The 15,335-nt window shown below is 48.1% G+C and overlaps 2 protein-coding genes and 1 long non-coding RNA gene across 4 annotated transcripts; 2 read left to right on the forward strand and 1 right to left on the reverse strand.

Moving 5' to 3' along the window:
• Positions 1-251: 251 nt before the first annotated feature.
• On the forward strand, positions 252-1,556 carry LOC101752621 (photosynthetic NDH subunit of subcomplex B 4, chloroplastic). 2 transcript variants are annotated; one of them, XM_004953819.3, is made up of 6 exons: positions 252-411; positions 505-549; positions 679-820; positions 919-974; positions 1,076-1,147; positions 1,245-1,556. In XM_004953819.3, exons 1-6 carry the CDS (start codon positions 319-321, stop codon positions 1,371-1,373), a joined length of 537 nt encoding a protein of 178 aa, XP_004953876.1. In that variant the 5' UTR covers positions 252-318; the 3' UTR covers positions 1,374-1,556. The 2 variants fall into 2 exon arrangements, with proteins under 2 accessions (XP_004953876.1, XP_022679312.1); XM_022823577.1 differs by having other exon boundaries at positions 257-417.
• A 688-nt stretch (positions 1,557-2,244) lies between these two features.
• On the reverse strand, positions 2,245-3,407 carry LOC111256096. The gene is made up of 2 exons (XR_002676131.1): positions 2,717-3,407; positions 2,245-2,634 (listed from the first exon to the last, which is right to left on the reverse strand). It is a non-coding gene; the product is annotated as an uncharacterized LOC111256096 (long non-coding RNA).
• A 1,925-nt stretch (positions 3,408-5,332) lies between these two features.
• Positions 5,333-7,880, forward strand: LOC101786764 (methyltransferase-like protein 7A). Its single transcript, XM_004953817.4, has 6 exons — positions 5,333-5,619; positions 5,709-5,804; positions 6,440-6,658; positions 6,739-6,835; positions 7,299-7,361; positions 7,474-7,880. Exons 1-6 carry the CDS (start codon positions 5,413-5,415, stop codon positions 7,665-7,667), a joined length of 876 nt encoding a protein of 291 aa, XP_004953874.1. The 5' UTR covers positions 5,333-5,412; the 3' UTR covers positions 7,668-7,880.
• The last annotated feature ends 7,455 nt before the right edge of the window (positions 7,881-15,335 follow it).

Here is a 15,335-nt window from a genome sequence, read left to right on the forward strand (position 1 = left end):
ATAACCAATTTGTAGGTGGTTCCGCTTACAAGGCTGTAATGGGCCTCGAACTGGCTGGCTCGTTTAACGGACTGTTGGGCCAGACAAGGCATAGTTTGATTTCTTAGATGGGCTGCATTACCCCAGGTCAGATCTCAGACACAAAAACCAGCCCCAAAGCTTTCAGGCCCAAAGCTTTTTGTTGTTTCGTCTGCCCACGGCCACCCATTACCCATCTTATCCACTGAAAAGTTCCCGTCCTACAAGCTTTTCTCCAGAGCCGAACATGAGCCCGCCCAGAGTCGTCACTTCCGAAGCCACCGGAGCAGCTGAACCACCATGGCCTCGCCGTCGCTCAAGTCCCACTCTCCCGTCGCCGCCGCTCTGCACTCCGCAAGAAGAGCCGACCTCCATGGCCGCGGCCCGGTGACCGTACACATACCATCCTCTTTCACTTCCATGTTCCAACATTTTTTTCAGTTTTCTTGCCGTTTGTTCACGTGTAGCGGTGCTGTTTCTCTGCAGCTCGGCAGGTTCCATGACCGCGGCTTCAGGTCCAGCAATTCTAAGGTACCTTATCCTAAAAAATGAGAATTTTCATGTTCATGTAAATTTGAGGCAAATCAGCATGCGTGCTTCCTACCGGTGACTAGTGCTTCAGTAACGTTCAGATCGATGCATCCTGTTTCTGATTTGCAGAGGTCGGCGAAGGTGAGCGCGTTCCCGTCGCTGGACATGGTGCCGCTGATGGCGACGATGGTGGACCACGTGAACATGTCCCGGGACTACGTGGTGACCAAGTCCATCTGGCACCTAAGCGACACCGCCCTCAAGAGCGTCTGTGAGTCACGCCGCTGATGCACGTCTTATCCTGAACTAGCATCCAGCGCAAACTTTCTCTGAATCAATCTGTCATTTTTTCCCCTTTCTCGCGCACAGACACCTTCTACGCCATGTTCACGGTCTGGGGCGTCTGCTTCTTCGCGTCCATGAAGGTAACTCATCGGCACTGATCACCACACTCAGTAGAAATCATTATACTGAAAAATATCTTGAGTTAATCTTGACATGGTGCTTGCGGTCTGAATGAACACAGGATCCCTTCTACGACAGCGACACCTACAGGAGCCAGGGGGGCGATGGAACCGTGCACTGGTACTACGACAAGGTAAAGCATGCAGGGAGAATTAAATTAAGCCTAGAGTAGCCTCACGGACACTAGCATGATAATTCGCTGAAATCTCTCGTGCACTGTCGACGAGCAGCAAGAGGACCTGGAGGCGTCTGCGAGGAACGATCTGCTGAGGGAGGAGCTGCTCGAGGAGATCGAGCAGAGGGTTGGAGGGCTCAGGGAGCTGGAGGAAGCAGGCAGGGAGGAGCAACTCACCCAGTGATAAGAGATAGGCGGATGATGGGCATGAGTTACAAACTAGCTATCTGAACATTGCATGAAAAAATAAGTCCAGACTCTTTTTACCAGCTGTGTGCTGCTTCGCGTTTGTATATGCTGAAAGCCTGAAACGCCCTGAATTACAGTGTGATACCAAGATATGTATAGTTGGCTGGTATTACTGTTACTGCATTGGTGCCAACATGCAACTCGTTGCATAGCGTCCTCGGGGGGGGGTGGGGGGGGGGGGGGGGGGGTTGGGAGAGACGAGTTCTGCTGTTCTGGTCTCGCTACAGCACAGCAGGACTCCGTGTATACAGTACATGGCGAACTAGAACTGTAGTGTACAGCATCGATCGCCGCTCGGCATGCACTGTCCGGCGTCTGCAGTCTGCAGCCTGCAGGCCTCGCCGGGCAGCTACGCGTACGCTGTACGCACGCAAGCAGCGGAGAGCCGTGCGCCGAAGTAACAGCCGAAGAATGCAGCGGCGGGGCCGGGCCCGGAGGAAAAAGGCGTATGGCCTCGCCGCGCGCACGCTGCCGCTGCAGCCAAGGAAGCTGAGCTGCCGGCTGCGTACTGGCTCCTGCATGCTCCTCCCTGACGAGTCGCCAGCGATCAACGACCGGACCCCTACCGGTTTTACGGCTTCCGAGGGTCACGACCGAGGGGGCACCGCAGCGGCCGGCGGCGTCTCCGATGTACGGCGGGGGAATCAGTGACCAATCGTTCAGTGGCATGGAAATCTGAGCTATCAGGTACGCGATTGCTGTGCACTTGTAATCCATCAGTCCATCCACCAAGAAGAAAACGCCAACTTAATTTGTATAGCCCGCAATGAGCATAATAACATTCTCACAGAGGTAACAAACGGAGAAAATATCGATATATTTTCTTACTAACAGAAAAAATATCATCTGTACTCTCTAGTCTCTAGTCATGAACATGAAACTAACGAAATAGGTATGCAAAGTCTTCAGAATGCATGTTGATTCAGGGATCCTAATTACTAGTTTACCACCACGTCCCAAGCTGCTCAGGATCTTCATTCGGCTATTAGCTATTATTCTTTCTCATCTTGGGCGGTGGGCGCCTTGCAGTTGCAATCTCGCACAACGCAAAGAACAAGAAGAAGACAAAGGAGGGTCCGTACGCGTTTCAGAGAACAGAAACTACTCCACGTCAATCATCTGAATCCAGTAGGATAAATCTGCAGCTCCCTCCAAGATGCATGTACGATAAATCTGGCTACCTGTTGTCACAGAAGCTTAAAGAAATTCACAGGAACAAGCGCACCGTCAAGAACGAGGGTGATTGGTGATTCAGAAACGGGAAAGCACAGACCGTACCATAACCAAACTGAAGAACAGAGTAGAGAACTAGCCGGATCACACCATCTGAGGGTCCTGCACGAGAAAACGAGGCCATCTCAATTCTCATGTAGCCAAATCGAAGAACCTGCCAGTCACATAGCCTGGCTACCTGTCACAGAAGCTTGAAGAAATTCAAAGGAGCAAGCGCATCGTCAAGAACACAAGTGATTCGCGATTCAGAAACGGGAAAGCACACACATACCGATGTACCATCAACTTTACTGAAGAATTAACAAACAATAATGCATGAACTGGCCGGATCACACCATCTGAGATCCTGCATGAGAAAACGAGGCTATCATGTAGCCAGCGAGAAAAACCTGCCGGTCGGTGTCTCACGGTTAACGTTTCACGGCGAGAGACAGTGGCCGGCAAGTCATCCTTGGCTACACAACAAAACACAACCTCCTCCCCACATGCAAGTCCTCAGATGATCATACATTGCCACAAGCTGAAGATGCCTAGAAAATGGTGAAACGGTTGTGTAGAAAGAGGAGGGGCAGCATCAGGGAGGAGGAGGAAGAAAGAGAGAACAGCGAAGCTCCCGCTGGGTAACATGTGAAGTGAAGCTGCTTCGATCAGCTAGCGATAGACGCTTGCAAACAAAGCTGGCTGTATATATACATGTGGAGTTAGTCTGAAGGAGTAGATCAATCTCTGGGTTTACATTGAGTTCGCATGGGGGGTGGGGGGGTTGAGGAAGGTTGGTGATCGCCTATAAAGAAAGTGCGTGTAAAGCGAGGTGTGGCGCTGACGAGATGTGTAAGAGTGTTGGCCTGTTGGGTGCATGCGGCGCCTGCCCGGCCTGCATGGATTTGACGCTGCGGCACTGACGGGTCTACCACGAGCCCTAGGCTGCCCCTTCATTGCATTTCCCTTTCTTGTCTCTGTGAGAGATCGATGCACCGTTCCCTGCTTCTACAACAACGAGGGTCGAGGGGGACGACGTCTCTGTTGTCTAGGCCTCCTTTTTATTTCAGGTTCATGCATGTGAAGCTGTCTCGTTCCGCTGCCGCCTCGTCACAATCAGATTAAGAGTCGAGACGTCGAAATTCAGCTAACGAAGAATATGCACATAAGTTTGCTATCCTAATTTCTGCCATTTAGAGAGTGTTTGCCAGCTGAACATTTTAAGACCGGCCGAAATGGAGCAGAGATCATTCTTATGTACGTGCTAGTACGGTGAATAAAAAATGTTATAGCTGTAAAAAAGATGAACTGGTGAGTGATGAAGTGAATGCAGAGCGTTTTGGTACTTGTCCTGCGCAAGAATCATCTCGGATCCATCCAAGCAACTTTTCACCCCACAGGTACGCGAGTACAAGCCCAAGTTTCACATCGCCAGGACGCCCAGCGGCACAAAGGACTCGCGAGGCAGTAACCCTGTAAAATCCGAGGGCACGGACACGACGAACGAAATGAGGGCCCATCCAATTGAAGCTCGAAAGGCCAGCGTGAACAGTGCGGCAGTCCTGCTTGCCAAGCCGACACGTGTCACGTCATGTTCGGCAACAGACAGGCTACGATCGGCACCGTGGATCAGTAGCTCTCTGCAGGGCACTGTGCCGGCCCTGTCGCCGCGGACGCCTTTTGCTTTTTTCCCCTGTCAGGTTTTGATGAAACAGTACGAGAAATATGGCACTGCGCCAGCAGTGTGTAAGGCCAAAGCTCCAGCACAAGCCAATTGTTGCACGATTAATGCACCTGCAGTACAGTACGCACTTCGACATAGTAGTAGCTTGCAAGGTTCATGTGCAGGCAAAGCTAAAGGTTTAACTGCATTTATATTACTCCCTTTCTCTAAACATGAAGAGATATACCAATGAAATTCAGCAAAAAGATGTGATTTCTTTGCTACAAAAATTGCTAATGCACTGCAGAACCACCACGCATCTCATCAGCAAAGCTTCACTGTACTGCAGGTGAACTGCGGATAGTCAATTAGTATGATTTCAGACTTGACAATGTATAGAACAGTTAGCAACGTACAGTAGACAGTAGGGTCTTTTTTCTCTGAATTAGTCATGTCATAGCAGACAGGAGTACAACGCTAGGGCATGGCGCCATGAGCTAGCAAATAGAAAACGGCGCGGCCGCGCTCAGGGATCAGGATATCCTTGTGAAATGCACAAAGAAAGAACAGGCACACACGGCTTTGGCAACCTGCAAAAGCTTTCAGACACTGCTACCAGAGCTCCGGAACTGAAAACTGTCACTCGCGTACGCTCCACACAGGCATAGAGCAGGGATTAAAGCTGTCATGCGTCAAGACTCAAGACACCGTCATAACAAGTGATTTGGTGGCATTGTTCTGCAAAATGTTGCTGCTTGTCAAGACTACCGGCTCCAATCATGCAACGATCCACGCATTTTAATGCAGCGAAAATGAGAAGCGACTGAATACGCGGCTGTGATAGTTCAGAGGCCCAACCGATGAGTAGGTAGTCAAGTGGATCCGGCCTGCCTGATTCCTAAGCCGTAGACTAATGGGCCCGGCCTACTGGAACATGTTTCGACTTGTGGGCCCATTGGCCTTCATTATGGCCTTCTTGGAACAGCATGCCATCGAAGTGAACGAAAATACGCTTTCGGATAAGCTTTACGCATTTGCTCGCGCTCCGGATTAGCCACGGAAGCGGAAGCGGAAGCGGAAGCGAGCGCGAGACGCCGACATGCCGTGCCTTGTCGCACCCCCGCCGATGGCCCGGCCCGGCCGGCGGCGGCCTTCGACTTCAGTACATCGCCGCGGCCGCACTCTCGCCGCCCTCCCTTACCGCTGCCGCTGCGGCCGGCGGCACCTCATCGGTGCCTCCTCTGCTGCCGCCCTCCTCCCTCTCGTCGCCCCTCCCTCCCCGGCCGCGCCGCCCATCGACCCCGAAGTGAGCTCCTTCGGTGCTCCTCGTTTACGTTGTCCTGTAAGTGTACTCGATCTGATTGCTCACTATCGTTTCCTTGGTTTGTTGGGCAGGTGATGCTCGAGAGAGTGCACCCGTCGAGGCCGGACTGGTACGAGGAGTTCTATGCCACGGCCATGGACCAGGGCATGAAGTCATACGAATCAGAGGTATACAGTTTTGGCTCTAACAATCTAATTACTAGTATAATTCGAATTCTCCACTTACCTACCGAATCATGGGCTTTTCGCAAATAAAATAAAAAAAAATCCTGAAAAAATGAATCATGTGCTCAAACCTGAACAATTCCTTTTTCTATAAAACAATGTGCTCAAACCTGAAGGCCAAGCTGTTAGCCTTGTGACGATTAAGAACAGGTGTTCATCCATACCACCCTATCTAGTCTCGGTAGAACAGAATTTGCAATCATAAGCTTGACCGGATTCAGTGCTGGCAACACATAATTCGACTGTTAATCTGCCATATGTGACATCTCTGTGGCCAACTACCCATTTCCTCTAATTATTTCTGTAGCTGGGTTTCAGTCTGGTACACATAAAAACTTAGCATGGGAGTAACTCTCTTGCCAATGCTTCTTAATGCCCATGATTAATTATTCTTCGTTTGCTGCTTCATAGAATAAAAATTCATGAGTACTGGAATAACGGTCTCATATTTATGATCTGTTAAATAGAATATATGAGATTGTGTTTGCTTTTTCAAAAAAATAAAAATTGCATCAGTGCTGAAATAACGATGCCATAATCATGATCCTGCTAAACGTTTCACTTGGTGAAGATTGCAGATCGCAGGATATAAAGCAAAGCTCTTTTCTCAATTGTCGGCTACAGGAAAGAACATTCTGGAGCTTGGTGTCGGAACGGGCCCTAACTTCAAATATTATGCAAGCGACGATGGGGTTAACGTAATTGGGGTGGATCCTAACAAGCACATGGAGGATTATGCCAGAACAGCAGCAGTATCTGCAGGACTTCCCCCATCAAGCTTCACTTTCAAAAGAGGGGTATGCTGCTGTCTGTTTGCATCATTTACCGTGTTTTCCTGTTTGTATAAGAACTGCGCTTGATGCACAGCTCTATTTAGGTTGCTGAAGCTTTGCCAGCTGAGAACAGTTCCATGGATGTGGTGATCGGCACACTGGTATTGTGTTCTGTAAATAACATTGACATGGCACTGAGAGGTAATACTTGTTCTTCTTTAGCCTTTACAATAAGGGCTATTTTCTTCCAGATGACCATAGATTAGAGACATGCCAACATGTTGAAGTGAACAGCTGGTTAAATCTCATGACATGCTAAATTCCGTACATGTCAAATTGGCTACAAATAGTACTAGCAAAGCAATTCTTAGTTTCGTACCAGATTTAGAATATTGTTGCACTAAAAAATTTCTACATCCTCAGACTACACAATGCAACTAGGCAGAGACTATAAGTAGGTCACTTAAATTTCTACATCCTCTATTCTTGTCTTACTTTGATTTCAGCGATGTGGAAATGAACATAAAATGAATTGATCCCTAGTAGAGGCTTCTGCTTACAACATTGACTCTTGTTTCGTAGCTGATTCTTCCTAGCACCTTGAGTCAGCCCTTGTATTTCTGTCTGCATTCTCCAGTTTCATTTCACCATCTGTTTTGTGCAGAAATATATAGAGTCTTGAAGCCTGGCGGTCTGTATCTGTTCGTTGAGCATGTTGCTGCACCAGGTACTCCAGGTTCCACAAGGGGCATCAATGTTACCGCTAACTCAACACTAATGATCTTAAACTTTTAATGCTTTAGTAAGTCACTGATTGCCCTGCTCTTTCTGCATTGCAGATGGTTCCTTGCTCCGATTCGTACAAGGTGCCTTCGATCCGTTGCAGCAATTCGTTGCTGACGGATGCCATCTCACCAGGAAAACTGGAGAAAACATCAGAGATGTGGGGTTCTCGAGCCTGAGCCTAGACAGTGTCCGACTCTCAAATGCATACATCATTAGCCCTCACGTTTATGGCGTAGCCTCCAAGTGAAGTGTCCTGCTGTCTTTGATATAACTGTAAATGATGCATCTTCCATCTGTAAAGCTGCCTGTGATAATGCAAGGCGAGTGGCGCTGCCCGCTGCACTGATTTTGTTGTCCTGTTGGTATTGCCCTTGCTGGGCATTGATTGAACTGGACCTGGAATGGGCTGGGCTTCTTTTGACGAAAGAGTGGAAGAGCTCATGGGCTCATCAATCGAATTTTTTTGGATGTAATGTGGGCCATGCAAGTCCATAATTCGCAAAGTTGGTCTCCTGCCCGTTTCGGTCTCCTCCCTTGCTGCGTTTGCAGCAGGTGTCGGGGTTTTAAATGGCGTTAAATGCAGAGAAAGGGGGGCAAGTCAGTACTGTCTTCGTGCGTGACCCAGCATTCACTCCCTCGACGGGAGCCGGTGGCCGGCGACGGTGAGGGGGCCCTCCCTCCCTGCAAGGCTGCATACGTCCTTTGCTCACCGTCAGACGCCGCAGGGCAGGACACTTGCACGTTTCGCTGCGTCGCGGATGCGACACGTCTCGCATCCCGTCGGCTTGGCGGCACTCCATGTGCCTCGGATACAGGCCTTGGACCGCGCCCGTGGAGCGTTCGTTGGGACGTGGCCTCGCGCCACGGGCTCCATTCAATACGCTTTTGCTTTGCTTGGGCAGGAGGGGTGCTGGTCACGGGTCCCCCTCCGGTTCCTGCAAAAGCCCGCAACAGCCTCTACTTCCGTATTTTTCTTTCAAGAACAGAACTTGGCAACGCATGAATCTACCTTGAAAACGATTTGCATGCGGAGATTTTAACTGTTTTACACGTTCTAAAGTCCAAACCCTAGGAATCTGCTCCAATTTTGTGGGCGGGTGCTGTTCGTCCGTGTGTTTTCGGCAGCAGAATCTGGAGGAGAGGAGGCATCTGCGTGCTTTGGACAAACTATTTTCTGGAATTCTGGGAAGAGGGAAGCATGTGGGTCGTGTTCATTGCTGGCCTGCTGCTTCTGGCAGACCCCACTCGACAGACTGCGCAAGCCTGCAACAGTTCAACTCCTGTGTGTTGGGGTAGGCGCCGTAGAAGCAACTGAGGGCCTGTTTGGCTCCATGGTGTTAAAGTTTAACACCCGTCACATCGAATGTTTGGATGCTAATTAGGAGTATTAAACATAGACTAATTACAAAACTAATTGCACAGATGGAGTGTAATTCGTGAGACGAATCTATTAAGCCTAATTAGTCCATGATTTGACAATGTGGTGCTACAGTAACCATTTGCTAATGATGGATTAATTAGGCTTAATAGATTCGTCACGCGAATTAGCACAGGGGTCTGCAATTAGTTTTATAATTAGCTCATGTTTAGTTCTCCTAATTAGCATCCGAACATCCGATGTGACACTGTTAAAGTTTAGCACCTCGTGTCCAAACACCCCCTGAGTAAACTGTGTAGACAACCACTGTGTAGACGAGAAAAGGTTAAGCCAGCGACAGAGTACTGAAACACAGTACCGAAAAAAGATCAGCAACAACCAAATATTTAAATGAAACAGAAAAAAAACTACAGCAAGTTTTAAATAATGTTATTTTTTTCCGATCAAGTTGAGTCAGGATTGGCAACGCCACCAGAATTTATATCGCTTCTCTCAATACCACTGAAATTCTTAGGTTCACTTCATTGCCACTCGATAAAATTTTACTTCCCTCCTATGCCATTTCCACTAGCCGTCCGTTAGAATAGGGTTAAGTGACGAGTGAAATGACAATTTTACCCTTATAATAGTTGCTGCTGCGGTAGGTGGCGCGTCGCTCTTCCTTAACTGCTCGCCCACCTCCCTTCTTCCTCCCTTCCTCCATATCACACACCACCTCTCTCTTCTTCATCCCTTCCTCCATATCACACACACAAGCAACAGTTTGAGTTAGCTACTGCTCCGACATCCGACTCCCTATCCTCTTTGTCTGCTCGACCGCGCCAAGGCACAGTACCAGCAGCAGCATGCACTCCATCCTGCTCCACCTGTCGCCGCACGGTGCTCGAATGTCAGTTCCTGCAACGCGACTACGCGAGTTCTTCGATTCGAGCCAGCTGGTGCTGATGATGCATGTGTGGCTGTACGATTCTCTCACCAACAGGACCGGGTAAAAGTGCATCTAGGCCCCTAAGTGGATTTTGGTGAATTGGATGACAAAACGATTAAAGGACTAACTTGTTTGTCTAAGTTTGTGAGCAGGAGTTTATCCTTATACTCATATTGCAACATTAACTTATCAAGTGAATGAGTATCATACGGCACATAATGAAGGTAGCAAGCAAGTATGTGATCCTTTAAAGACAAATTAAAGAACAACAACAAGCAAGAGTTGAATGATGCTTGGGGATGAGTTTTTATAGTTTGATCTATAACTTACCAAGCAAATTGTTAGCTTGTGTTACCAAAAGAAAAGGGGTTATCAAGAAAAGTTCGAAATATTCATAGAAGGAAATTTCAAGATTTCATAAGGACATGCTAAAAGACATGAGCCTATGATTTACATATTGGTCTTATTAAGTAGAAGATTGCAATTCATGGAAGTTTTTTTATCAACCTAGATCAAGTATTTGAAGAAGACTTCAAATGGGATTTAACTATTGGTGTCAAAGCAAATCTAAACTCAATGTGGCAAGAATGGGTGAAGAAATCAAACGAGGTACTAGAGACGAGGGACTAAGCAAGCTTTGGATAAGCGACAGCTTGTGCCATGGGCATATTGCTAGGGTGAAATAGCTAGTATCCGAGGGGTTTTGAGGTATCATTTCTAGGCCTTAACGAGGGAAGCAATGCAATGCATCTAGTCTATCATAGTTGGTAAAATGGAGTGACTAAAGACTTCAAGTATACTTTATTATGGACGAAAGGAAGCCTTAAGTCACTAGCTCAAGTTGGATGTGCTCAAGTTGAAGATTATGTTGGAAGCCCTCAAGTATCCAATAATCAAAGTATGGCAAGAATGAAGACTTACAAACTCAAGAGGATGATATAGTTTTTATATTTCATCTTGAGTATAGGTATGTTGTACTATTAAATGGGATGCAACATTAGCTTATTGACAACACCAAAAGTGCTCATAGTTGACCCATGTGAGTTTCACCCTGAGAGATACCCTTGAGTGATTTAAAAGATTACAAAACACATAACAAGGGTTGGCTTAACATTTAGGTCAACAAGAGTGAGTGTTAGGAGCATTGTGGCTGGCTCAGCCAGACAAGTCCAGTCTAGTAGATCGGTCTGACCGGTCTAAGTACCAACGGCTAGTTTTCGAGTTAGACCGGTCTGACCGGTCTTCCCAGTGTTCCAACGGCTAGTTTTTGCTCTTTAGGGTATTTATACCCCACGACCTCCACTCTTGGAGGTTGCTGCTCCTGAGGTAAAAACAGTGATCCTAGACCATTCTAAGTCAGGCCAAAGCCAAGAAAAGCTCTCCCCAACCCCTCTTTGTGAGGTTGTGTGAATTAAGTGAAATCTTGTGAGTTGCGTGGAAGAGAGAAGTGAATTGAGAGCAATTGGGAGCTGAGAAGAGCAATCCATAGGTTGAGCACTTGTGGTTTGTGTTGAGAAAGCCTTGAAGCATTTGTTACTCTTGGAGGTTTGCCTCCTAGATGGCTAGGTGTCGCCGGCTAGCTCCCAACGTGTGGTGAGCAGCGGTAAGTTTGTGAGGGTTGCGATCTTGCCTCCGCAAGGAAAAAGATCAACTAGTGGAGATGAGAAAAGTGGTTGAAAGAGACCCGGCTTGTTGGGAGGGAGTTGAAAAAGACTTGTATCGCAATAGGCTCCTCAACGGAGATGTAGGATTCATTGGTTGAATCTGAACTTCGAATAAACAAATCCTCGTGTCCTCTTTACGGTTTGCATTACTTGTTGTATTCTAGCATTTACTTGTGCTTCCGCTCCGATATACTTGGGTGTCTCATTACTGTGTGCAGGGACAAGTTATTCTGCCAAATATCATCTACAAGTGACACTCTTCAAGATTGTTGGTGCTAAAAGTCGAATAGGGGATCAAGCATCAATTTGGTGTGCCTCACTGCCTCAGACCAGTCTGACCGGTCTGGGAAACTGGTCTGACCGGTCTGTCCGCAAGGCTCAAGGTGTTTGAATTTGGATTAAAGTTTGTCAATTCGCCTATTCACCCCCCTCTAGGTGACATCAAGATCCTTTCACCTGGTCGGGCGATGAGCTGGCCGAGTGGCTCTGGGACAACAGGTCGGTGCTGAGGGGGCGCCGCTGTCGCTCCAACCATTCACTTGTAGCACTGCCGGCACCTTCAAGACCCACGAGCTCAAGTGCCACGCCGCCGCCGCCGATGGCCATGCCACTCGGGACGCACGATGCCAGCCTCCCCATCCCCACTGCTACCGCCACCACCGTGACGTGGCTACATTGCCCCGTCGTCGCCGACAGCGACAGTGACACGACGCCACTGCCCGCGGAGTACTGTGTCGGCCTGCTGTCCGAGTACCTGGGGCTCCCCGCCAACGCGTCGCCCGCCTCCTCCCACCACAGCGTGGCCGTCACGGCCTCCCGAGCCGTGCCGCCAGAGGCCGCGACCAAGCAGGCCTCGCGAGCGCCGGTGAGGAGGTCATGAACTTCACCTTCTTTTCGCATGCAGCAGCGGCTGTGAGGATGATGGTGGTGACCACCTCGTCGGTCTGCTCTGGCAACGGTGACCAAAGCCAGCCCAAGAGGAGCAACCACCACCAACTCCCAGACTGCTCCATATTTTCATTGGACAAGGGGCAAGGTTGGTATTGTGCAGTAGAACGGAAGTGGCTGTTTCGAGTGTGGGCCTATGTAGTCAGTGAGGAAAACTTAACAGCAATGGACGGAAATGGCAATAAGGGGAACGAAAATTTGAAACAATGGAGTGAGGGAAAGTTAAAAATTTCAATGGCATCGAAGGAAGCGCTATAAATTGTAGTACATTAAAGGAATTTACTCTATTTTAAAAGGAAGCAAAATGGCGGGCACATGAGTGCTTTGACACTACTTGCAAATGGGAAATGGAAATGCTAGCTGTCGAGTTGTAGCGCATCGTGACAGAGGAAATTAAAGGCCGCACCAACTGATGTGTACGCGCGAGCAAGTTGCAAAAGATAAGTGTAGAGCCTAGTACACACATTAACTAATCTCTTCACACCTGCCAATACTTAGACCCTATTTGGCATGGCTCCAACTCTGGGTGGAGCTACTCCACTGCAGAACTTCAGGTGGAGCCAGCTCTGGGTGGAGTTGGAGTTATCTGATGGATGTGTTTGACTGGGAGGGTGTCCCAGCTCCAGAAAAAGAGGAGTTTGAAGGTGAATTGTCATTCTTGCCCCCAACTCATCATCCTACATGTCATCCTCTTATTCCCATCTTCTTCCTCAGGTAGCCAAGTAGCTCACGCATGATAGGCACGGTTGGGGTGGCAGCGCGGCAGGATAGGCACGACGCCGTGGTGGCATGCAGCGGGGCTGCATGGTGGAACTGTTATGTTGCTTTCATACACCACAGGCACAACTGTGAACATGTTGCTGCAAGATCCATTGAGCATTTCATCGAACACCTATAAGGCACCTTAGCTTGCATAAGCTGTGGCAGGTGATGAGCGGCGGAAGCCACCTCTGCACCTCCCATGCGCAGTTGCGCTCATCTTCTGCAGTGGATGGGCCACACCTCGAGCAGCAGTGGATGGGCTGGGAGCATCTCCTTGGGAAGTGCCTCGCAGAAGATGCTGATGACCTCACCGGCGCCGATGAATTTTGGCCGGCGCCGCGGGGTCGAGTGGAGACGACGGGACCGGCGAGGCAGAGGTGGCGGGGCTGGCGAGGCGAGGCGAGGCGGAGGTGGCGAGGCGGAGGCAGCTGCGGCGGCGGGCGAAGGAGGCGGGGTCGAGCGGAGCGTGCGAGAGAGAGAGTGCGGTGCGGGGGCAAGGGGAGGAAAGTGGACCACTTTCAGTCCCTTTTTGCCCCTTTTAGGGCCTCTTAGGGATCTAATTTTTTTGCCCAAAGTTTAACTATTTGTCACTTTTTGCCTCTCTGTTTAGATCTCAGGAACTAAATTTTAGGTTAGAAGTGCATGACTTAGGGGGTGTTTGGATCCTAGAACTAAAGTTTAGTCCGTGTCACATCGGATATTCGGATGCTAATTAGGAGGACTAAACATGAGCTAATTACAAAACTAATTGTAGAACCCCTAGGCTAAATCGCGAGACGAATCTATTAAGCCTAATTAATCCATCATTAGCGAATGTTTACTGTAGCACCATATTATCAAATCATGAACTAATTAGGCTTAATAGATTCGTCTCGCGATTTAGCCTAGGTGTTGTGAAATTCGTTTCGTAATTAGTTTATGTTTAATACTCCTAATTAGTATCAAACATTCGATATGACAGGAGCTAAAGTTTAGCTCGGGATCTAAACACCCCCTTAAAATTTAGCCATCAAATCTAAACAGGTCCTTGTTGCACCTGCCCCTACGCGCCAAGGGCAGCAGACCACGGTCCCTTGACTCTCTTGGCTCAGCGCAGCCTTTCTTGGTCCTTAACCATCAGGCCTGACCACGCACATGGCGTGTTCTTCGGGATCCTCAGCGTGTACAGAGTGCAGACGAGCATTCCTCACTGTTCACACGCTTCAACCGCGTCTCAGAGTTTGGTGTAGCTAGTTGCTTTCGTGATTCCTAATTTAAGTGTCAGGACGTATCGAAGGACGTATCTAAGGTTTAGATATTGTATAAACGAAAGCTAATTCGTGATACGAATCTATTAAATCTAATTAGTTTATAATTTAATCATTTGATGCTACAGTAAATATGTGCTAATTAATTAGACTTAATAGATTTGTCTCACGAATTAATCACAGCTTATGCAATTAGTTTTTATAATTAGTTCACGTTTGGTCCTTCTAATTGGTATCCAAACATCCGATGTGACTTGAACTACAAATTAGAGGGTGTTTGGTTCCCTTTGCTTATTTTTAGTCCCTGTTACATCGAATGTTTAGATACTAATTAGGAGTATTAAACATAGGTTAATTACAAAACCCATTGTACAGATGGAGACTAATTCGCGAGACAAATCTATTAAGCCTAATTAGTCCATGATTTGAAAATGTACTGCTGCAGTAACCATTTGCTAGTGATGGAGTAAATAGGCTTAATAGATTTCCGCAAATTAGCCTCCATCTGTACAATTAGTTTATAATTAACTCATATTTAGTCCTTCTAATTAGCCTCCGAAAATTTCGATGTGGCACGGACTAAACTTTAGCTCAAGTATCCAAATACCTTCTTAATCCGTGAATCAAACACCCCTAGAGCGGTTCAACGAACGCCTAAATATCTCTGTTGATTGTACCTGGAGTAGTAGTATAACAAGTAGGTGAAGTAGGAAAAGCACACACTAATTTTAATTGAAATGCCATTGGCCAAAGTTGTATTCTAAACTGCAAAAGTCCTCCAACCAGATATGTGCGTGGCCCATTGGATATGGTGGCCCATCAGGCCATGAATAATGTGGGCTCGCACTGCCAGCCCGGTTTAACATTGAATGCAGTACCCTAGGGTGCATTAAATACGACTATTACGGGCTGACGGCAACTACCCTGTCCCACTGCGAGCCCTTGTTTACGTTCAAATCTGCCATCACCTGCCCTGGCGGGAGTAGAA

This window comes from Setaria italica, chromosome I (genome assembly GCF_000263155.2).
Source record: "Setaria italica strain Yugu1 chromosome I, Setaria_italica_v2.0, whole genome shotgun sequence".
Taxonomy (NCBI): domain Eukaryota; kingdom Viridiplantae; phylum Streptophyta; class Magnoliopsida; order Poales; family Poaceae; genus Setaria; species Setaria italica.